This window comes from Plecotus auritus, assembly GCF_963455305.1.
Source record: "Plecotus auritus genome assembly, chromosome: 10".
Taxonomy (NCBI): Eukaryota; Metazoa; Chordata; class Mammalia; order Chiroptera; family Vespertilionidae; genus Plecotus; species Plecotus auritus.
In genome coordinates this window covers 18,954,874-18,977,468 of record NC_137785.1, presented here as the reverse complement: position 1 = coordinate 18,977,468, position 22,595 = coordinate 18,954,874, and the positions used below count along the sequence as shown (strand labels likewise).

Below are 22,595 nucleotides of genomic sequence, written 5' to 3'. Positions count from 1 at the left end.
AAAACTCATAGGTGCAGGTTAGAGAGGGGATATTGGGAGATCCTGTGACCTTGGAGGGCAGATACTAGAAGGGGTTATAAGAGGCAGCGGGGTTCGTGGTGGATGCCGTCAGGAGGTGCACAGTTGGGATGGAGGGGCCTACTACAATCAGGAAGGAACATGAGATGGAGGAGTCCTTGTCTTGATCAGGGGAAGGAACTTATAGATGGGTGTTGGGGGTTCTGTTGGATGTTGAGGGATTCCCGTTTGCAGGTTCCTGGTTGGCATTAGAAGTAAGGGGGAGTTTAAAGGAGGAGACTCCAAGTCTTGATCATAAGGGCTTGGGCACTACTCAGAGAGGAAGGTGGGTCGTGACTGTGGTCTTTTGCTATGGGCAATGGTACGGTGGGTGTCTAAATTGTGATTAGGAGGGGGCTGTTGCAGTCCATGAGATGAATAATTCTAAAAGGCCATGACCTGGGGCAACAAGGACTCTGCGGTTTAAGTCACTGACTGGCAGAAGTAACCTAGCAACCCTGTACCAAATCCAACCCAAACGCGGAACTACTCGGGCTCAGCGCAGGCGCAGCACTGGCTGGCGCGGCCGCTGCGGCTGGGGGCGGGCCCTGGGGGTGGGGCTTGCAAACCCCATTCTGCGCTTGCGCGTAAGGGGCGTGGCGGTCGCACCTGCGCGAGTCGCAGGAAGGAGGAGGGGCGAGGTGACGCAGGCGTAATAATAGAGAAGGTGCCAGAAAGATCCAAAACAAGTGGCTGCCGCCGTCGCCCAGGAGTCTTCAGACGCCAGATTCCGGTGAGGATCCAGGGAGGCCTAAGGGCGACTGGTGGCGGGTAGACGGAACCACCTGGGTGCTGGCGAGAGGGCAGTACCGTCCCAACAGGGCGAGGGGGTCGGGTTTGGACAGCACCACCTATGTGGGGCGAAGCGCTGCTTTGGTTAGTCGCGCTTGTGGGGGCCAGGGGTCACTTTCGGACGGCACCACTGGGGTGGAGCCGTGGGGCTGGTCGGGCAGGACCGCTGGACGGAGCCCAGGGCGCGTCCGGGCAGAACTCTCCAGGGTCATAGGGCAGTCGGTAGGGTGCCCCGGGGTGGGCCCCTCAGGCTCGTTCGGACCGAATCACTTGGTCGGTTCCGGAGGCTGGTTCGGAACATACCACCTCGGGAGGGGCGTTCGGGCTTTGCAGGCCTGACCGGTCGGAGGTCGAGTAAGGTCTGACGTCTCGACCTCTTATTAGGGGACCTCGGGCGATACCATTCGCTTCTGGGGGAAGAGGGAGGCTGAGCCGGCTAGGGTGTAAGGGTAGACCTGCCCCGCGGTTCGGGGGCCGGGGGACGCACTGGCGGGGTGGCTGTTTGGGCCCCACGTCGCTGACCACTGCCCCCTCCCCGCCGAGTGGGTTCTAGGCCCTGGTTCGAGCTTGTTCCGACCCCCTCCCCCGGGTATGGCGCTGTCTGGGTCGACCCCTGCCCCGAGCTGGGAGGAGGACGAGTGCCTGGACTACTACGGGATGCTGTCGCTTCATCGTATGTTCGAGGTGGTGGGCGGGCAGCTGACGGAGTGCGAACTGGACCTGCTGGCTTTCCTGCTGGACGAGGCCCCCGGCGCGGCCGGCGGCCTGTCCCACACCCGCAGCGGCTTGGAGCTGCTCCTGGAGCTGGAGCGCCGCGGGCAGTGCGACGAGAGCGACCTGCGGCTCCTGGGGCAACTCCTCCGAGTGCTGGCCCGGCAGGACTTGCTGCCGCACCTGGCGCGCAGGCGGCGCCGGCCAGGTATGGTTGAATGGGAGGGTGATAGACTTCCGATGGGGCTAGGGCCCTCGCTCTGCATCTGGGCCCTTGTAGTGCCTGATATGGACAGGGTCATATCAGACAGCCTGTGTCCCATGCCACTACCCCCTCCTCCCAGAGAAACACAAGAGGGAGCAGTGAGCTTTGGGAGGGGCGAGCTTGTGGAATTTGGCCATGTCAATAATGATGTTTGTGGCCACTTTATGGAGGGCTTGTTTCATGCCAGACACAGTAAGCCCTTCATATGAACTGTCACTTTATATCCTCCTGGTAATCCACTGAGGACGTACTGTTATTGTCTCAGTGTGCGGGAAAACAAGATTCAGAGAAGTTAAGCAGCTTGTTCACATATAAGAACTGAATCCTGTGTGCTGGGCACAGGAGATACAAGGTGATGGGACTGACAAAGTACTTATATGAGGCTTACATTTATTGGGGTAATCAGATATTGAAACAGATAAATGACTTGTTTCCATATGTGGTTACAGAAAGACTAAAGCAAAGTAATGGTATAGAGAGAGTAGGGAGTTCTTCTAAGTAAAGGGAGGCCCCCTTAGATTGGATAACAAGTCAAGACCTTTCTGGGGAGGTGACGTTTGAACTGAGGCTGCACTGCTGGCACTGTACAAGCTTTGAAGCCCTGAGGCAGGAATGAATTCGGCATCCTCAGAGGCCACTGTGGCAAAGGGGACCAAAGAAAGGGCAGAGAGGTAGGTGAGAAGCCACATCACAGGGGCTTGCAGGTAACACAGCTAGAAAGCAAGAGCTAGGATTCACACTCAGCTGGTTTGTGCCCAGAGTTGACGTCCTTAATCCTTGTGAAGAACAGCAGTCTTAAGAAGGCCAGAATGCCCTAGCTGGTTTGGCTCAGTGGATAGAGCGTCGGCCTGCGGACTGAAGGGTCCCAGGTTCGATTCTGGTCAAGGGCATGTACCTTGGTTGCGGGCACATCCCCAGTAGGGGGTGTGCAGGAGGCAGCTGATCGATGTTTCTCTCTCATCGATGTTTCTAGCTCTCTATCCCTCTCCCTTCCTCTCTGTAAGATATCAATAAAATATACTTTAAAAAAAAAAAAAAAAAAAAAAAAAAAAAAGAAGGCCAGAAGCTGGAGGGTGTAAGACACAAGAGCCCCATGCATGCATAGGCCAAGGCTGTTGAGGCCTTGGCAGGATTGCTTGGCGAGGTGTAGGGGCTAGCCTAGGGAGGGGGATTGTGAGCTCCCCTGACCAGAATAAGCCCATGGGATTTGGATAACCAGGAAAAAGGCAGCACCAAGGAAGCACTGACAGCACGTTTGGAGAAATATGTCTGACGGTCAGGCTCTGGAAGAGAAGATTTGGGGAGACCAAAGAGGCCTGCTTTACTCCCTGTGGCCACAGGAAGAGCAGGGGCTGTGGGGTGGGGTGGGGGGGTGCAGTTCATGGTGGGCAACATTGCTGGGATCCTTACAATGACTCAGTTTACAGAATAACTCTGGCTGAGTCCTCCCCTATGTCTGGAGGCATCGAACAACAACTGGGCGGCAGGTGTTGGAGAGGGAATGAATGTCTGGACTCTGACCTCTGGGGAACTCAGGAACCCTATGGGGCAGGTGTTCATCTCAGGGGGTGGGAATTAGAGGCTGGGCCAGGGAGGGGCCTGAGGCTGTGAATACTTCTTTCCATTTTTCTCTCCCCCAGTGTCTCCAGAACGCTACAATTATGGCACCTCCAGCTCTTCTACAAAGAGAACAGAGGGCAGCTGCCGTCGCCGTCGGCAATCAAGCAGCTCTTCAGATGCTCAGCAGGGCCAGTGGGAGACAGGTGAGCTCAGCTGGGTGGGTGTGAGGGCAGTTTCCCTCTCTTCCTTCTGAACCCTGATGAACCTCCTCCATCAAGGAAGGGGCCCAAGGAGTCATTTTGTTTCATTTTTGCTTTGTGTGTTTGCTATTTGTACAAAAGCATGTGTCCAGAAGCAACAAATGGAGTTGTTTCTTGTGGTTTTATATTTCATCTGAATGGCATCACTTCATGGGTTCATTATTCACATGGGTGTCTTTGCTGAACATGTTTCTGAGGTTCATTTTGAGTAACTCTGGTATCTTTTTTTTTTTTTTTAATGTATTTTATTGATATTTTACAGAGAGAGGAAGGGAGAGGGATAGAGAGCTAGAAACACCGATGAGAGAGACATCGATCAGCTGCCTCCTGCACACCTCCCAGTGGGGATGTGCCCGCAACCAAGGTACATGCCCTTGACCGGAATCGAACCTGGGACCCTTCAGTCCGCAGGCCGACGCTCTATCCACTGAGCCAAACCGATTTCGGCAGCTCTGGTATCTTTTAATTGTCGTGCCAATTAATCCCAATTCTCCCCTGTTTTTTCTTTTCTTTTCATTTTATTGATTGAGAGAGAGATTTGTTGTCCCACTTATTTATGCATTTATTGGTTGCTTCTTGTATGTGTCCTGACCCCGGGACAATGCTCTAACCAGCTGAGCTACCTGGCCAGGACCCGTTTTTTTTTTATTCAAACATACAGAGAAATTAAAAGATTAGTACATGAACATGCTCATATTTTCATAGATTCAGTCACTTTAGACTCATTGTGCTGCTTTTGCTTTATATCAGGGGTGGGGGACATCCAGCTCAAGGGCTGTATAAGGCTTGCAAAAGCATTTGGTCTGGCCCTGCCAAGGCATTAAGGATGAGTTAATGAAATGTGTGACCAAATACAGCAGGCTAATTTTTAAGTTGATAATTTTGTATGGCCCACGAATGATGTTATTAATATCCAGAAGGCCCTTGGTAGAAAAAAGGTTCCCTACCCCTGCTTTACATGAATTTATACATAGTTCTGTTCTTATGTTGTTGTTGTTGTTTAACTTTTGAAAGTAAATTCCAGGCATCAGGACACTTTACCCCTAAATCAGCAGCCCTCTCCTGAGAATAAGAAGATTCTCCCCTACCACTTTAAGACCATTACCATACCTAAGAAAATACACACTAATTCTGATATCCTAATGGTCCATTTTCATGTCTCTGTAAGATTGTCTCCATTTTTAGGATCCACTCATAGTTGAGTTGTTATGAATTCAGTTATTACGTCTCCTTAAGCTCTTAGTAAAATAAAACTCCTCCCCGACCCATACCTTTTTCTTTATTTCCCATGACATTGACTTCCTGACCCTACCAGGCCAGTTGTTTTGTAGAATATCCCGATTATTTCGGAGGTGTCTAGTAATTTCCTAATGGTATTAATTACCTTGTCCCTTTGCCCTCTATATTTCCTGTGAAGTGGGAATTGGGTCTTGGAGGCTTGATTCAATTCAGGCTCCACATTTTTGGCAGGAATGCTTCTTGGTTGATGCAGTGTGCTTTGAATTGGAGCACATCAGGAGGCAGAAGGTCTGGTTTTCCTGTCATGAGTGGGCAAGTTTGATCCCTTGGTGAAGGTAGTTTCTGCCATATTTATCCTTTGCAAAGTGACATCCCACCCTCCCTGTATGGTTAGTAAACAATCTATGGGATGACACTTCGACACATCCTATTCTGTGACAGCATCCAATGGTGATACCTGTCTGAACCAGTTATTACATTGGTGTTTGGAAAATGGTGATTTTCTAATAATTCCATTTTTCTACACCTATTAGCTGCTATTTTTTCAAGAGGAATTTTTCTTTCCAATTCTGCCCTCCCTTTTTGGTGGAGAGTATCACTATGGACTCACACATCCTTATTTACTGTGCTATAATCAATTAGTCATTCTTCCTAGTGTACAAATTGGCTAGCTCCTGTGTCTTTTTGATGAGTCTGCATCATGCACTGGGCACTTCCTGCTTTGTAGTCATTGCAAGATGTGGCACTCACCTGTACTTTTTCTTCCCCAGTCCTGGAAACTGTTTTCAGAAGCCTGGTTTCTTTTAGAGGCAATGGTATTTAGAGACCAAGATCTGGGTGCTGAGTGTGTGTATCATCTCTAGGTTCTTTCAGTGAATAGATTTAGAAACTGTCCTTTTGAAAAGTTCATATTAGTATTTTTAATTCAAAATTAACATACAAGGATTTTTTTTTCTTTTACTGAAAATCTTGGTCCTTAATAACATTGAGATACGGATTTATTTGCTTTATTTTACAACAATTAAAAAAGTAGCTTCAAAATTACAGTGTTAATGCCACAGTTGACTCTATGAAGGAAGCCACGTATTTGTAGTTCTGGTCCTTGGGAGTATATTCCACTGAGAGTTTGTACTCGGAATGTTCTTCCACGTAACTTGAAATAATTCTTTTTCCACTTATTTATGTTACCAATTATATACATATTTATGTTTCCGTTTGTGTTAAATTTTATGGTTTCTTCCCCTCCCTCCCTTCTGTCTTTTTTTTTAATTTCTTTATTGATTAAGGTATTACATACGTGTCCTCATCCCTCCATTAACTGCCCAACCCTTCTCCCCCCCCCCCCCCCGTCTTTCTATCTTGCTTTCTGACTTCCTTCTTCCCTCCCTCTTTTCCTCCCTCCCTCCCTCCCTCCCTCCCTTACTGGAGGATATTTTCCCCATTGATTTTAGAGAAAGTGGAAGGGAGGAGAGAGAGAGAAACATTGGTGTGAGAGAGCTACATCAATTGGTTGCCCCAACTGGCACTGGGGACCTGCAAGTCAGGTTCGTGCCCTTGACCAGAATAGAACCTGTGACCCTTCAGATTGTAGGTCAACACTCTAACCACTGAACCATGCCAGCTAGGGCATGGTTTGTTTCTTTCATCTTTAAAATTAAAAAAAATCATAATACATATTTTATTGATTTCAGAGATAGAAACATCAATGATGAGAGCAAATCATTGATGGGCACCCTCTTGCATGGCCCCCTATTAGGGACCGAACCCACAACCAGGAATCAAACTGTGATCTCCTGATTCATAGGTCAACACTCATCCACTGAACTACAACTGGCTTATGTCAAAACTAAAGTATGTAGCCCGGCCGGTGTGGCTCAGTGGTTGAGTGTTGACCCATGAACCAAGAGGTCCTCAGTTTGATTCCTGGTCAGGGCCCATGCCTGGGTTTTGGGCTTGATCCCCAGTGGAAGGCATATGCAGGAGGTAGCCTATCAATTTCTCTCTCTCATTGATGTTTTTTTTTCTCTCTCTCTCTCCCCAATCAATAAAAACATTTAAAAAACAAAAAAACAAACTATAAAGTATATAAAAAAAACATGTTCTTAGAAGTATCATTTCCACTGTTGTTCCCCCACTCCAGTAAATAGGTAATCAGTTTTATTCATTTCTGGTTTATCCTTACAGTGTTTCACCTTGCAAGAATAGCAAATATATTTATGTTTCCCTTCCTTTTTTATGTGAAGTACAGCAAGCTGTAGCCACCTCTTTTGCATCTTGGTTTACCTCACTAAACAGTCTATACTGGAAATTACTCTGTATTCTTTTTGCTACACATTTACGTTATTTTCAAGTGTATGCAGCTATCAGCTATAAACAATGTATTATGGCTGTTGCCATACTGGTCCTGGTGTGACAGTGCAGGAGTTTCTGTATGGTCACACCTGGGAGGGGGGTTGCTGGGTGGGGAGTGTGTTTGTCTGCCCTTCTAGATGATGCTAGGTTGTACTTACTCCCCATCTTATGGACAGGGCTTCTGAGCCAGAGGTGCTCACCCAGGGTCTCATGGCAGAGACCAGCCTCCAGCTCTTCCCCAGGCACCTGCCTTGGTACTCTACCTATCATCTTGTCCTCAACCACTTCATTTTTCTCATTTAAAAAAAAATACATATTTTATTGATATTTTACAGAGAGGAAGGGAGAGGGATAGAGAGCCAGAAACATTGATGAGAGAGAAACATCGATCAGCTGCCTCCTGCACACCCCCTACTGGGGATGTGCCCGCAACCAAGGTACGTGCCCTTGACCGGAATCGAACCCGGGACCCTTGAGTCCACAGGCCAATGCTCTATCCACTGAGCCAAACCGGTTTCGGCTCATTTTTCTCATTTTTTAAAATTGATTTCAACCAAAGAAAGGGGGAAGAATAGAGGAATAGAAACATCAATGATAAGAGAGAATCATCAATCGGCTGCCTCCCACACACCCTCTACTAGGGATCCAGTCAGCACCTCAGCATGTGCCCTGACTAGAAATCAAACCTCAACCTCCTGGCTCATGAGTCGACGTTCAACCACTGAGCCACACCAGCCAGGGCTCTTTTTTTTGTGAGGATTTTTTTCCATTGATTTTTTTCAGAGAGAGAGGAAGAGAGGGAAGAGGAGAAGAGAGAAGAAACATCGATGTGAGAGAGAGACATCGATTGGTTGCCTCCCACACATGCCCCATGCATCCCAACCTGGGATAGGGATCGAACCTGCAACCCAGGTACACACTCTTGACTGGGACCCTCTGATGTGCAGGCCGATGCTCTAACCACTAAGAAACATCTGCCATGCCCTGACTGGTTTGGCCCAGTGGATAGAGCCTCAGCCTGCGGACTGAAGGGTCCCGGATTCGATTCCAGTCAAGGGCATGTACCTTGGTTGCGGGCACATCCCAGTGTGGGGTGTGCAGGAGGCAGCTGATCGGTGTTTCTTTCTCATCGATATTTCTAACTCTCTTTCCCTCTCCCTTCCTCTCTGTAAAAAATCAATAAAACATATTTTAAAAAAAACAAACAAAAAACAAAAACATCTGCCAGGGCTCAACCATCCCATTTTTCTCAGGCTCCCCCCCGACCAAGCGACAGCGGCGGAGTCGGGGCCGGCCCAGTGGTGGTGCCAGACGGCGGCGGAGAGGGGGCCCAGCTGCCCCCCAGCAGCAGCAGGAGCAGGCCAAATCCACCTCAGAAGGCAAAGTGACCTGTGGTAGGTATCTGTGGGCCTTGGGGAATGCAGGCACAGTGTCTATGGCAGGCTGCTGAGCCAGAGGACAGGAGGAATGGGTACTTGTCTGAGGTGTGGCATACCTAGTGCCACCTAGCAGGAGGGCAGCGGTTCTTGTCTCTCTGTTTAGTAGTGGAATATTCTTCTTCTGTTCATCTTGCTTATGTATATTCTGCCCATAGTTAAAGGATCACATCCCCTGCTACCTCCCTGATAATCCATTGCCCAGTTTTATTTATTCAGCAAACATTAGCAAGTGTGTATTTATTCAACAATCATTTCTTCTGCAATGGTGGAGTGATATAGGGGTGAAAACAGGACCCTGTGACAAGCTGCTTGATTTGCCTCCTGGCCTTAGCAATTATATAGGCCAGTGGTCGGCAAACTCAGTCAACAGAGTGGCAAACCGCGGCTCGTGAACTGCATGTGGCTCGCGAGCCGTGGTTTGCCGACCACTGATAATAGGCTATCTGATCTTGGGCAGGTGACTGAACCCCTCTGTGCCTCAGTTTCCACATCTATAAAAGGAGGCTGTTAATGGTACCTTCCAGCTAGGATTGTTGAGAGAGAAAATGAGTTAACAGTTGTAATACACTTAGAACAGCATCTGTCCTGGGCCCTTGCTATGTACCCATTTTCTCACTGTCACTGTGCCATGTGCTTGGGGCTGTAATAGCAGTGAGGTCCCTGCCTTAGTGGAGGTGACCTTTTTCGAAGAGTGACAGACCAGTGAAACTGAAGCTCACTTTAGACAATAAGCCCCTCGAAGAGAGGGTGGGGATGGGGTGGAGCAGCCCACAGGTCTCCCAGTGGGTGGGAGTTGGCTTTTATTCCTTGCAGCAAGTGCTGTCAAGGGATTTGAGCAAGGTGGTGAGATAATCTGATACCTGTTTTGAAAGGAACGCTGACTCCATCTGGAAAAACAGTTAATAAATGTGTTAGGATTTGTAAAGTGCTTAGAATAATTCCAGGTACATGGTACATGCCCTGTCAGGTGTTTCTTAAATAAAAGTGGGAGCAGGGAAATGAGTGACAATGCTGCCCAGTCCAGCAAGAAGGAGAGGTCTGATCTGTGTTGGTCACATTGGAGAGGGTGAGAAGGGGGTGGACTAACGTATATAATAAAAGCCTAATATGCAAATCGTCACCTGGGGCTGGCCAGCCGGCCAGCCGTGGGAAGGGAGGCCCCCGCTGGCAGCAGCAGCCACTAGGGACCCTACCCATGTACGAATTTTGCGCACTGAGCCTCTAGTTAGGAAATAAATGTAGAGCTGACTGGACCTGCAGACAGGTTGGGTTAGGTGTGTTGGGGGGACTCTCCTCTGGAGACTCATGCTCAAACCTTGCCCTGGAGAAAATCCACCTGTCTTGAGGGAAGGACACAGGCCTGGGTGAGCACTCTCTTACTCTCCCTCCCCGCTCACATCTCTGAGTTGGGCAAGCCTGTGGACACAAGATCAGGTGGTAAGATGCTCAGGCAGGGGTGGGAGGGTGGCAGAATTATAGGTGGGAAGGTTCAAGGTTGAAGGAGCTCTGCATTCCCCAGAACACCTCAGCCTAGGATGCTTCCTCTGGCCATCTGCAGCACCTCCTCCAGCTCACAGAGCAGTCATGCCTGCCACCTCCCAGTGCCCGCCCCCTTACCTCCCCCATAGATGAGGCTGCAGATACCTGTGCTGGGCGGGTCAGGAAGAACAGACCAACAGAGCTAGCCTGTGTCCTCAGACACCAGCTTGAAAGGTGGCTGCCTGGTCCTGACTCTCCCCCCCAGTCAGGGCTAATTACCAGAGCCACCAGGCTGGCTGGGCTGCCCAGGTAGTCACTCCTGCCTAGGGAGCAAGCCAAGCTGAGCCTGGGAGGGGTTTTGCCTGTAGAGGCATCAGGTCTCTTCCTTGAGGGCAGGGAGGTGGTTCATGGGGTGTGGCTGGCAATGATAGGGGGGATGGGTAAACAGGTCTGACTGCTGACTCATCAGGCAGGGTGGGGCTGGATTGAGGTGCTCCCCAGTAGGGCCCTGCTGAAAGCAGCAGTAGCTTACCTTTAATGAGGCCCAGTCCCAGGGGTGAAAGGAGGCCCTCCAGACCTGAGTGCGGAAGGATCCTGCTGTTCTTGCCCCCTTCTCACTTGTGACAGCTGTGGGGGTTGGCCCCCAGTTAGCTGCCTTCCACTGAGGGGTAGAACCAGACTAAACTCCCAAGGGCCATAGAGTGTAAGGAAGGGCGCACAGGGGGATTGGGTGAGGTTTCTGGGCATAGACACAGGACCTCTTGAGTTTTCAGGTCCCTCTCAGGGCAGTCACTGGGCACTTAGCTGGGCGTGCCATCCACCTGACTTTGAATTTTCAGGACAGTGTTGAGGTATAGGGGTCATGGCCCCCATTGTGCAGAGTGGCAGTGGTGGGGCTGGGCCGAAACTTGGGGGTTTTTCATTTGGTAATTCCATTAAGTATTTATAGAACACTCATGCTAGGCACAGCAGGGACAGGAGGCACTTGCCTTCTAGTAGCTTGAGTTCTGGTAGGAGGAGAAAGCCAAGAGACAGATGTCAGATGTCAGCTGAGAAGAGAAACAAAGCAGGGCAAGGGGGAAGAGTGATGGAAAACACAGTTCTAGTCGTATTTTCTAGATAGGGTAGTCTAGGAAGGCTTCTCAGAAGAACATGTGGATGGTTGGGGTAGAATGTTCCAGATAGAGGGGACAGCAGGACCCCAAGAGGGAGTATGCCAGTACTGGTGAAGAGGTGGCAGGGAAGCTGACAAGGCTGGAGTGGAGGGAGCAAGGGAAGACTGCTAGGAGGTGAAGGCAGAGCCTGTGAGCCTTTGGCCAGGGCTTTGCAGTTTTTTAAATGGTAGAAAGCAATTGAAGGATTTGAATGATAGGCTGTAGTACTTTGCATTTCATTCAGTGCTTTTTATGTTGTCCTTAATCCTCACCTGAGGACGTTTTTCCATTGATTTTTAGAGAGCTGGAAGGGAGGGGAGAGTCAGAGAGAGAGAAACATTGATGTGAGACAACTGAGGTACGTGCCCTTGTCCTTGACCAGAATTGAACCTGGGCCCCTTCAGTCCTTGGGCCGAGGCTCCCAGGAATCCTCAAACTGCGGCCCGAGGGCCACATGCGGCCCGCTGAGGACATTTATCCGGCCCGCCGGGTGCCGCTGCCTGTCCTGCTTAGCAGCCGACTCGTCCCGGGCCCGCAGTGCGCATAGGAATTTGTTCATAGTTTTCTTTTTAAACTATAGTCCGGCCCTCCAACGGTCTGAGGGACAGTGAACTGGCCCCCTGTTTAAAAAGTTTGAGGACCCCTGCGAGTCTAGCCACTGAGCCCAACTGTGGCTAGGGCTTCTTCAATGCTTTCTGTGAGGAGATACAGAAGCAGACAGACTAGTCTAATAAACTCCATCTTTTATCACTCAGCTTCAGCAGTTGTCAATTTGTGGCTGATCTCATTTCATCAGCCATATTGTTTGGGAGTTAGTTCCAGGTATCCTGTTATTTCATCTGTAGATTTTTCACAGTGTATCTCTAAAAGGTCATAATTCTTTTTTTTTTAATCTTTATTGTTCAGATTATTACAGATGTTCCTCCCCCCCTCCATAGCTCCCCTCCTCCCGATTTCCACCCCACCCCAGACCCTCGCCACCCCACTGTCCGCGTCCATAGGTATAAGATCTTTGTCCAGTCTCTTCCCGCACTCCCCCACACCCTCTTACCCCCTGAAAATTGTCAGTCCGCTCCATTTCCATGCTCGATTCTATTACATTCACCAGTTTATTCTGTTCATCAGATTTTTTATTCATTTGATTTTTAGATTCACTTGCTGATAAATATGTACTTGTCACTTTGTTATTCATAATTTTTATTTTTTTATTTTATTGTTTTTATACATATGTGTCCTTATTCCCCCATTACCCCCCACCCCCCACTCATGCCGCACCCACCTGTTGTCTGTGTCCATTGATTAGGCTCATATGCATGCACACAAGTCCTTTGGTTGATCTCTCCCCCTTATTCCCACCGACCCCCTCCTTCCCTGAGGTTTGCGGTTCTGATCAACGTTTTGCAGTCTCTGGTTCTGTTCTTGTTCATCAGTCTATGCCGTTCATTATATTCCACAAATGAGTGAGATCATGTGATATTTATCTTTCTCTGCCTGGCTTATTTCACTTAATATAATACTCTCCATCTCCATCCATGTTGTTGCAAATGGTAGGAACTCCTTTTTTACTGCAGTGTAGTATTTCATTGTGTAGATATACCACAGTTTTTTAATCCACTCATCTGCTGATGGGCATTTAGGCTGTTTCCAAATCTTAGCTATGGTGAATTGTGCTGCTGTGAACATAGGGGTGCATGTATCCTTTCTGATTCGTGTTTCTAGTTTCTTGGGATATATTCCTAGAAGTGGGATCACTGGGTCAAATGGGAGTTCCATTTTTAGTTTTTTGAGGAAACTCCATACTGTTCTCCACAGTGACTGCACCAGTCTGCATTCCCACCAGCAGTGCAAAAGAGTTCCTTTTTCTCTGCATCCTTGCCAACACTTGTCGTTTGTTGATTTGTTGATGATAGCCATTCTGACAGGTGTAAGATGGTACCACATTGTTGTTTTGATTTGCATCTCTCTGATGAATAATGACTTTGAGCATGTTTTCATATGTCTCTTGGCCTTCCTGCTGTCTCCTTTCGAAAAGTGTCTATTTAGATCAGTTGCCCATTTTTTGATTGGGTGGTTTATCTTCTTTTTGTTAAGTTGTATCAGTTCTCTGTAAATGTTGGAGATTAAACCCTTATCGTTGATATCATTGGCAAATATGTTCTCCCATGCAGTGGGCTTTCTTGTTGTTTTATTGATGGTTTCCTTTGCTGTGCAAGTCCCATTTGTTTATTTTCTCTTTAGTTTCCATTGTTGTTCATAATTTTTAATCTTTACCTTTTTCTTCTTCCTCTTCTTAAAGAATACCCTTCAGCATTTCATATAATACTGCTTTGGTGGTGGTGAACTCCTTTAGCTTTTTCTTGTCTGTGAAGCTCTTTATCTGACCTTCAATTCTAAATGAGGGCTTTGCTGGGTAGAGTAATCTTGGTTGTAGGTTCTTGCTATTCATCACTTTGAATATTTCTTGCCATTCCCTTCTGGCCTGCATAGTTTCTGTTGAGAAATCAGCTGGTAGTCATATGAGTACTCCCTTGTAGGTAACTAACTTTTTCTCTTGCTGCTTTTAAGATTCTCTCTTTGTCTTTTGCCCTTGGCATTTTAATTATGATGTGTCTTGGTGTGGTCCTCTTTGGATTCCTTTTGTTTGGGGTTCTCTGCGCTTCCTGGACTTGTAAGTCTATTTCTTTGACCAGGTAGGGGAAGTTTGCTGTCATTATTTCTTCAGATAGGTTTTCAATATCTTGCTCTCTCTTCTTCTGGCACCCCCATAATTAGGATGTTGGTATGATTGAAGTTGTCCCAGAGGCTCCTTACACTATCTTCATATTTTTGGCCGTCTTACACTTTTTTCTTTTTGCTCTTCCGGTTGGGTGTTTTTTGCTTCCTCGTATTTCAGATCTTTCACTTGATTCTTGGGATCCTCTAGTCTACTGTTGAATCTCTGTATATTATTCTTTATTTTAGTCAGCATATGCTTAATTTCTGACTGGTCCTTCTACATTTTTTTGGCATTCTCACTAAGATCCTTAAAGGTCTCACTAAGTTCCTTGGAGGTTTCTAGAAGATTCTTGAGTAACCTTATAACTGGTTTTGAACTCTATATCCAGTAGTTAGCTTTCTTCCATTTCTTTTATTTGTGACATATTTCTTTGTCTCTGCATTTTGGCTGCTTCCCTGTGTTTGTTTTTATTTATTGGGTAAAGGATATACGCTAAGTCTCTTTGAGTTGATAGAGTGGCCTTGTGTAATAGGTGTCCTATAGGGCCCAGTGGCTCAGCCTCCCCAATCACCTGAGGTGGACACTCTTGGTGCACCCCTTTGTGGGCTGTTTGCACAGTCTTGTAGTTGAGCCTTGATTGCTCTTAATGTCACTGGGAGGAATGACCTCCAGGCCAGTTGGCTGTGAGGACCAGCTGTGTCTACAATGGAAGAGCTGCTGTGCAGGAGACACCCTTATGGGGCAGCACTTGCTTCAGTGGGGCTTTGGTGCTCACTGAGTCTGCCCCTTGAGTGTGTCATAGACGTGAAGAGTTGTAATCTGGTATGGTCTCACACTGACCACTGAGTACACTGGCTCTTGGATCTCCAAGGAGATGCAAAGTCAGCCACTGCCTGGGGCCACCCAGCAGGAGCTACAGAGAGATCTTGAGATTCCTCCACTTTGTATGCTTCACAGCTGGGCCTCATCTGGGTTTTGAGGTGCCCAGATGAGGCCCAGCTGTGAAGCAAGGCAGGCTGCTGCTGGTGCAGCCTTGGGCCTTCTTTTGATAGCTTTGGGGCTCCCTGACCCAGCTGCAGCTTGTTTGACAGGTTTTAGGCTGAGAAAGGGCAGGCCATTCATATGCAAAAGCCTCTGCAGCACAGCTTGGGTGGGGTTGTAAATTGGGTGGGATGGGGTCTCAGGGAATCTCCTGGGTCTCAGGGAATCTCCAGGGTGGAGCAAATAGCAATGGCTGCCAGTCAGCCCTGCACTGGGGAGGTCCCAGCACAGGAATTATGACCATTGTGAGCACCTCTGTCTGGAAGAAAGCCACCCCCAGGTTCCTGCCCTGATGCCAGACAGTCCAGTTTCTCCCTGTGTGTCTGGGTCCCCCAGAGTCTCACCTGGCACTGGAGCTCAGAGCAAGCGGGAGCTTGTATCTTCCTCCCGATTAAAAAAGCAGCGCACCTGGTGCCAGCCCGTTCTGTGCCTCTGCACCTCCTACCAGTCTCAGTGCGCTTTCTTCTTAACCTCTTTAGTTGTAGAACTTCCACTCAGCCAGCTTTCCTGCAGTTCTGGATGATAGTTGTTTCTGTCTTTTAGTTGTAATTTTGATGTGGTTGTGGGAGGCAGCAAGTACAGGTGTTTACCTATGCCGTCATCTTGGTTCTCTCCCAGAATTTTTAAAAAAAATTAATAATGTTTTATCAAATATATAATTACCACTCACATTTCCAGTTGTCTCATGAGTATTGGTTCTCAATCTCCTAATCTGTTGTATTCCCCCACCACCTCTTTTCTCTTTCTTCCTTGCATTGTGTTTGTTGAAAATAGTTGTCCCATTGCCTTTTCCAAAGACTAGATTTTGCCAATTGCATCCTGTGGGAGGGTTGATTGCATGTGCTCCCCTGTTATCTATATCTCCTAAAAATTGGTAGTTAGGACTCAAGAGGCTTGATCAGAGGTTTGATGGTTTGTTTTTTCAAACTCGCATCTCAGGTGAGCTTAACCTTTCTCTGATATTGGTGGCAGCTTCTCCTCATGATCTTGATCCATTAATTCAGTAGAGATTGAAGAACTTTACATTTGGCACCTAGACTCTGGCTCTGTCTTGGGAAAGAGACTGGAGGAGAGAAGGAGTCGTACTGTTGTCCAGAGGAGGGTGGTCCTGGCCCTGTGTGGCAGTGGAGGGCAGGGGTCTTTCCATTGGAGCTGGCTGCCTCTCTTCACCATGCACCAGAGGAGCACAGGCCCTCTTTGCCCCCAGCCCTCCTACTAGGAACTCCCAGGAGAACACCTGAGTGAAATTATCTCTGGCCCCAAGCCATACCTAGCATAGGGACTGGCATGCAAGGCTGCTCACCTGCTCTCCTGGCCCTGGGCCTGTCCCTCATATCTTCCCTGATCCCTCACTAGGAAGTCCCTCCCATTTTCCTCTGCCCTCAGTATTGTTTGTGTTTTGAGGACCAGAGAGTTCTTAGGCCCACATGAGTGTAGGAAACAGGAAAAGCTCTCTTCTATAGGAAGACATAACCCTACCCTCTGCCCTGGTGCAGGGAGCATTTCCCTACAGCTGTCCAAGTGGAGAGGGACTGTTGACAAAGTCTTGGTGTTCTGGCCACAGGAAAAAACTCAGCCAGCCCCCCGGCCCAGGTCACATGCGTGCTGGGTGCTCTTCTGCCTCGCCCCTTACTGTCACACTGAGCCAGACCATCTACTTCTCTCCATGTCTACTCCTTCCATCCTGGGCCAGCCACCTTCGGCCTTCCCCAACTGGTGTGCTGGTTCTGTCCCAGTCACCCTGCTGTACTTGGCCTCAGCTGTTCGCCTGCATCCAGCCATGTAATCCTCACAGTGGGCCCATGAGAGCAGTGCTGGGGTGAGGGTGTCTTCATGGAGGAGGCCACTGAAGTGCGGAGAGGTGTGGTCAGCTCGGGAGATCCCAGACTCCTCCCTGCCAGGGCCTCCAGTTGTCCCCTTGTGCCCTTCTCCTCCACCGTGATCCAGCCACACTGGCTCCGTCTGTGAATGTCCCAAGTTGGTTTTCTGCCTTTGGATTTTCGCATGCTGTCCTCTCTTCTGGGAATGCTGCTCCTCTCTCCTCCTGTTTTCTGTCTCAACCTACTTGTCCACATTCACATTTCACTTCTAATGTCATTTCCTGGAGAGGTCCTCTGTGATCTTTTCAATCTAAATTACACCTCATTCTCTATAATTTTCTCTCTTCACCCTCAGGATGTCTTTTAATTACAGATTTCTATGTATGGTTGTGAGAGGCAGCAAACAGGGGTAGTTAAGAGCTCGGGCTCTGCAGCCAGGCACTTCAGTTGGAATTCCAGCTTTTCCACTTCTTGTTTTTGTGGCCTTGAGCAGGTGATTCATCCCCTGTGCCTTGGTTTCCCCATCTGCAAAAAGGGGATAATAGCACGGCCTTATAAGGTTGCAGGGATGATCAAAAGGGTCAGTAGGTGTGAAGTGTGTGTCAGCCTGCAGTAAGTACTATAGAGGTGTCACCTATTACTACATTATTTTGGTGAGGACTCAAGAGGAAATTGCACGTGTGCTGTGATCCAGGGCCAGGGATGGAGCAGCAGTTCAGAGAATGCACGGCTTCTTAGCGCTCTCCTCTTGTGTTATAGACCAAGGTTGGACTGTGATCTCCTCTGTAAATGGGGATGATGAAGGTGCTGTGAGGACTTGGGGGCCCAAGATAGGAAAAAGAGTTGGGTAGGGTCAGGCCCATGGCAAGTGCTCCCTAACTGGGGGTTATATGTCTTTCAGTTCTTGTGGCAGGGTGCTCATGTCACTGCCCTGTTGCTGGTATTCAGTAAATGGCTGTTGAATAAAAGAATGAATGAGGCACACATGACTCCACTCTGGTTCTATCCTCCTCCAAAATAGCACCCCTCATGTTATGGGTGGGCTCTGGGCAAATAGACAGTTTATGCCACAGGTCTAGTAGCAATTTGTGCTGAGGAGAAAGGCGATCTGGGAGGGATTCATCTGGGCAGGACATGGTGGTTGAGTGGGGCCGTTGTGGTCAGAGGAGGCTGGCAGGTCATTTTTGTGAGTGAGTAAGGCTTGGCTTGGGAGTACTTCCCTTGTGACTGGAGAACAGGGATGGGAGGATTTAGCTGGGATTGAAGGAGATGGGCAGGGGTTGTGGGATTAGCTGTGGGTGTCAAAATCATAGTTCCTGTTTCTGACTTACTTCTGTGTTGTAGGCCCTGGGTTAAGCATTTCACAAGCTGTCTCATTTAATCCTCATGACCCCACTGTGTAGCAGAGACTTCTTGTTTATGTTTTTCAGATGGGAAAACTGAGGCTCAGAGAGGTGAGGTCACATGCCCAAGGCCCCACAGCTAGAGAGTGGTAGAGCCGGGACTCACCTCAAGGTCTGTCGGACTCCGCTACCTGGCTCTGTGCCTCTGCCACTGAGCCAGCCTTGTGTGGCCTTGGACAGGTGCTGCTTCTCCCAGTCCCCTTGTTCCCCAGCCCACACTGATGGATGCATGGTCAGACATTCATAGGAGTCAAGGATATGAGCCAAGAGTTATTTTCTGGTCCTTAGGATGGAGGGAGCCAGATCTGAATGGGAGTTCTGGGGGCTGAGGCCAAGTAGGTTTCCCTGGGCCTTGAGCAGAGAGGGTGAGGTTCCCCTTGAGGCAGAAAGAGGAAGGGTTTGGGGTTTGAGTGGTAAGAGGAAATGGGTGGTGCTGAGAAGTCATCTTGGGGAGCAGGGACCTGCCTTCTACTTTCTGCTGCTCACACAGTCTGTGAAAGGTGAAGGGAGTCTGGGATATGACACTTCCCCTCCCAGAGCTTCAGGTTCCTCATCTGTCATATGGGTTGAATGTGGCCCCTGCCCCACAGGGCTATCCTGCTGATCTTACTGGATCTCCAGAGGTAAAGTATTCAGCACATTGGAGCTGTTGAAGGCTGCCATTCTTGGAGCACCCATTGAGCCCTTTGCCAGCTAGTTTCTATTTTTTTTTTTTTTTAATATATTTTATTGATTTTTTACAGAGAGGAAGGAAGAGGGATAGATAGTCAGAAACATCGATGAGAGAGAAACATCGATCAGCTGCCTCCTGCACACCCCCCACTGGGGATGTGCCCGCAACCAAGTTACATGCCCTTGACCGGAATCGAACCTGGGACCCTTCAGTCCGCAGGCCGACGCTCTATCCACTGAGCCAAACCGGTTTTGGCTAGTTTCTATTTTTTTTTTAATTAAGATTTTATTGATTTATTTTTTTATTGATTTCAGAGAGGAAGGGAGAGGGAAAGAGAGAAACATCAGTGATGAGAGAGAAACATTGATAGGCTGCCTCCTGCATGAGGGATTGAGCCCGCAACCCAGGCATGTGCCCTTGATTGGAATCGAACCTGGGACCCTTCATTCTGCAGGCCAACACTCTATCCACTGAGCTACACTAGCTAGGGCTGATTTTATTGACTTTTTAGAGAGAGGAAGGGATTGAGAGATAGAGAGAGAGAGAAACATCATTTGGTTGCTTCCCACTTGTGCCCCAGTGAGGGATTGAACTCAAAACCTGGGCATGTGCCCTGACTGGGAATCAAACTCGCCACCTTTTGGTGAACAGGACAATTCTCTAACCAACTGAGCTACGCTGACCAGGACATATTCTTTGCTCTTTTTAATTCTCTTAATGGCCCTTCACAGCAGAGAGTGTCCCCTAGTTTAGGCAGGGATCTGGGCTCAGAGAGGTTGTGACTTGTGCCTGGATTGGAATCGGCTCCATTGACCTGAAGCTGGTCTCTGGGACGTGGGTGGTTCAGCAACGTCTGTCACGTGCTGCCACTGCCTGGCCATGTGACCTTGGGCAAGTCTGTGCACTTCTCTTTGCCTCCATTTCCTCATCTTTACAGTGTGTGTGTGGGGGAGGGGGGCGGCGGGGGCGGTAATAGGACCTGCCTCAATGTTATTTGTGAATTCAGTGACTTCATAGGAGCCTACCACTTGGAGTGGCCCCTGCAGATAGTCAGTGTGCTGTGGTATGGACTGCTATTATTTATAGTTTATAGCTGGTCCTCAGGACAACCTGTGCCATTTGTGAAGAGGAGGTTCTATTAGTAGCCCCATTTCACAGGTGCAAATTCAGTAATCCCAAAGGGAGGTGATATGCCGAGGTCACATTTATAAGGATAACCTTAGAAGTCCCATGTCTTGTCCACTGCACAGAGCTGCCATTTCATTTGGGTGGATGAGGGTAAGGTTGTGACAGAAACTCACTTAAGCAGAAAAGAAAGTGCCTCATGTGATGAGCTCGGGAGTCTTTCCCTCTCTATCGTTGGTCCTGGGTAGGCTTCATTTTCTCCCCTCCTGGGGGCAGATTGGCCCCCAGCAGTCCCAGGCTTACAGCCGACCGTCCTAGCAGCCTCTGTGGAAAGAGAGCACCTGGTTCCAATAGAGCCAGCCCATCCCCAGCTCCAAGTCTTCTGGGTCTGGTGCTTGCTTGGTAGGTGCAGGATAGGGGATGTGGTTGGCTCCCCATGAATCTCAATTATTTGAAGGCAAGAGAGGGGTGAGGCTGGTTGTCGAAAGGCAAGTCATTCATTCATGCATTGATTCCTTCATAAATATATATAAGCAACTACTATGTGCACGGGGCTATACAAGTGAACAGAACAGACCAAAATCTGTTTTTCACATTGTGGGGATATGGGTGATAAGCATGACAGGAGGGGAAGCATAACTTAGGTGAGAAGGTGGTGTAAGCACCTTGGGAAGAATGGAGCAGGGTACGGGGATCTGAGAATGCTGGGGGCCAGGGTGGTGGTTGTAAAGTTTAAAATGGGATGGTTGCGGTGGGCCTCTTTGGGAAGGTGACATTTGAGCAAAGACCTTGAAGGAAGTGAGGGAGCAAGTCCTGTGAAGACTGGGGACAGCGTCCCTGGCTGACAGAAAGCATGCCCGGCAGTATTGGGAGGGGAGCAGCAAGGAGGGTGGTGAGGCTGGACTGGGGCACGTGAGGGGAAGAGGAGGGCACCAGGTCAGGAGGTACAAGAGGCCAGACCAGAGGAGGGAAGCTGTGTGAGGGTGTCACCCATACTTGGGTGTGGTTACCAGAAGTGGGAAGGATGTGGGTCAGGTGCAGTGCAACCCACAGGGTAGTGGGAGGAGCCTGCAGAGGAGGCTCAAGGGAGGGAGGAGGAGTGGCAGTCCCCCTGTGCAGTGTATTGGATGTCAGCCCCTCATTGACCAGTCCCTCTTTCTCCATAGACATCCGGCTCAGGGTGCGAGCAGAGTACTGCGAACATGGGCCAGCCTTGGAGCAAGGTGTGGCATCTCGGCGGCCTCAGGCGCTGGCGCGGCAGCTAGATGTGTTCGGGCAGGCCACTGCAGTGCTGCGCTCTCGAGACCTGGGCTCCGTGGTGTGTGACATCAAGTTCTCAGAGCTCTCCTATCTGGACGCCTTCTGGGGGGACTACCTGAGTGGTGCCCTGCTGCAGGCCCTGCGGGGTGTGTTCCTAACTGAGGCCCTGCGTGAGGCTGTGGGCCGGGAGGCTGTCCGCCTGCTGGTCAGTGTGGATGAGGCTGACTATGAGGCTGGCCGGCGCCGCCTGCTGCTGATGGAGGACGAGGGGGGACGGCGCCCAACGGAGGCCTCCTGATCCTGGATCTGGCAAGACTGACCCCACCTCCTAGCCTCTGGGCCACCTTTACCTCAGGAGGATGAAGACCATCTCTGCCCCTAGGGGACTGTCACTCAAGCAGCTCTGACTGAGACACAGACAGATGGCCAGGCCCCCCTGACAGCCTGGCGCCTTGACAGCTCCTCTGACAGGATGTGGGCTCTGAGGCCTAAACCACTTCCAGCTGAGTTTCCTTCCCAAGCCCCCTCCTCCCAACCTCACCCTCAAGTGTGTCCCTTCAGCTCCAGCAGGCCAGGGCTTCGGGCATGCAGGTCCCAAGGGAAGGAGGCAGCCACACAGTCACCAAAGGCCCCTGCACATTATGTTCACTACCCTGGGTTGTGTGCAAACATTGCCCCATGGAAGTCTCCTCTGGGCTCCTGTCCTGGCCTGCTCCACACAATTCTTTGGCCTAAGGGCTTTTCTCAGGATCTCTGATTTTATTGCCCCAACCCTGGGCTTCAGCCACACTAGGCACTGGAGCTGGGGCACACATGGGGCCTGCTCACGTTGCCCACACATCTCTACAGCCAGCCAGGGCTCTGCCCACCTTCCACACACAGACCTGGCCCTTCACCTTATCCTGCTCCCCAGAGTTGGACACGGACTTGAACAAGGACTACCCCCAGAGTGTCTCACGTGTGTTGCCAGCAGGATCAGACCAAGTGTGCTGCTGTTGGCCATGGGGCCAGGACCAGAAGCCAGCTGCCTTCTCAGAAAGGGAAAGGCAAAGGCTTAGGCTTGGGGGCTGATGGGAAAGGTATTTTATAAATGGCACCAATAAAACTGCCCTGGAAGGGGCATAGGTGGGCATCAAGGCTCCCTGGGACTCTTTCTTAATGGGCTGGTGGAAGGAGCTGATGCGGGGAGCCTGGGCCTAGTACCAGTCCTGGAGTTGCTGGCCCAGTATCAGGCTGGAGGGTGAGCAGG

The 22,595-nt window shown here is 49.6% G+C and overlaps 1 protein-coding gene across 2 annotated transcripts; it reads left to right on the top strand.

Annotated features, from left to right (window-relative positions):
* Positions 1 to 653: 653 nt before the first annotated feature.
* Positions 654 to 22,478, top strand: DEDD2 (death effector domain containing 2). Of its 2 annotated transcripts, none has more exons than XM_080645508.1 (5): positions 654 to 790; positions 1,403 to 1,768; positions 3,466 to 3,588; positions 8,490 to 8,630; positions 21,253 to 22,478. In XM_080645508.1, exons 2-5 carry the CDS (start codon positions 1,441 to 1,443, stop codon positions 21,642 to 21,644), a joined length of 984 nt encoding a protein of 327 aa, XP_080501634.1. In that variant the 5' UTR covers positions 654 to 790; positions 1,403 to 1,440; the 3' UTR covers positions 21,645 to 22,478. The 2 variants fall into 2 exon arrangements, with proteins under 2 accessions (XP_080501634.1, XP_080501635.1); XM_080645509.1 differs by having other exon boundaries at positions 694 to 790; positions 1,393 to 1,768.
* Positions 22,479 to 22,595: the final 117 nt, after the last annotated feature.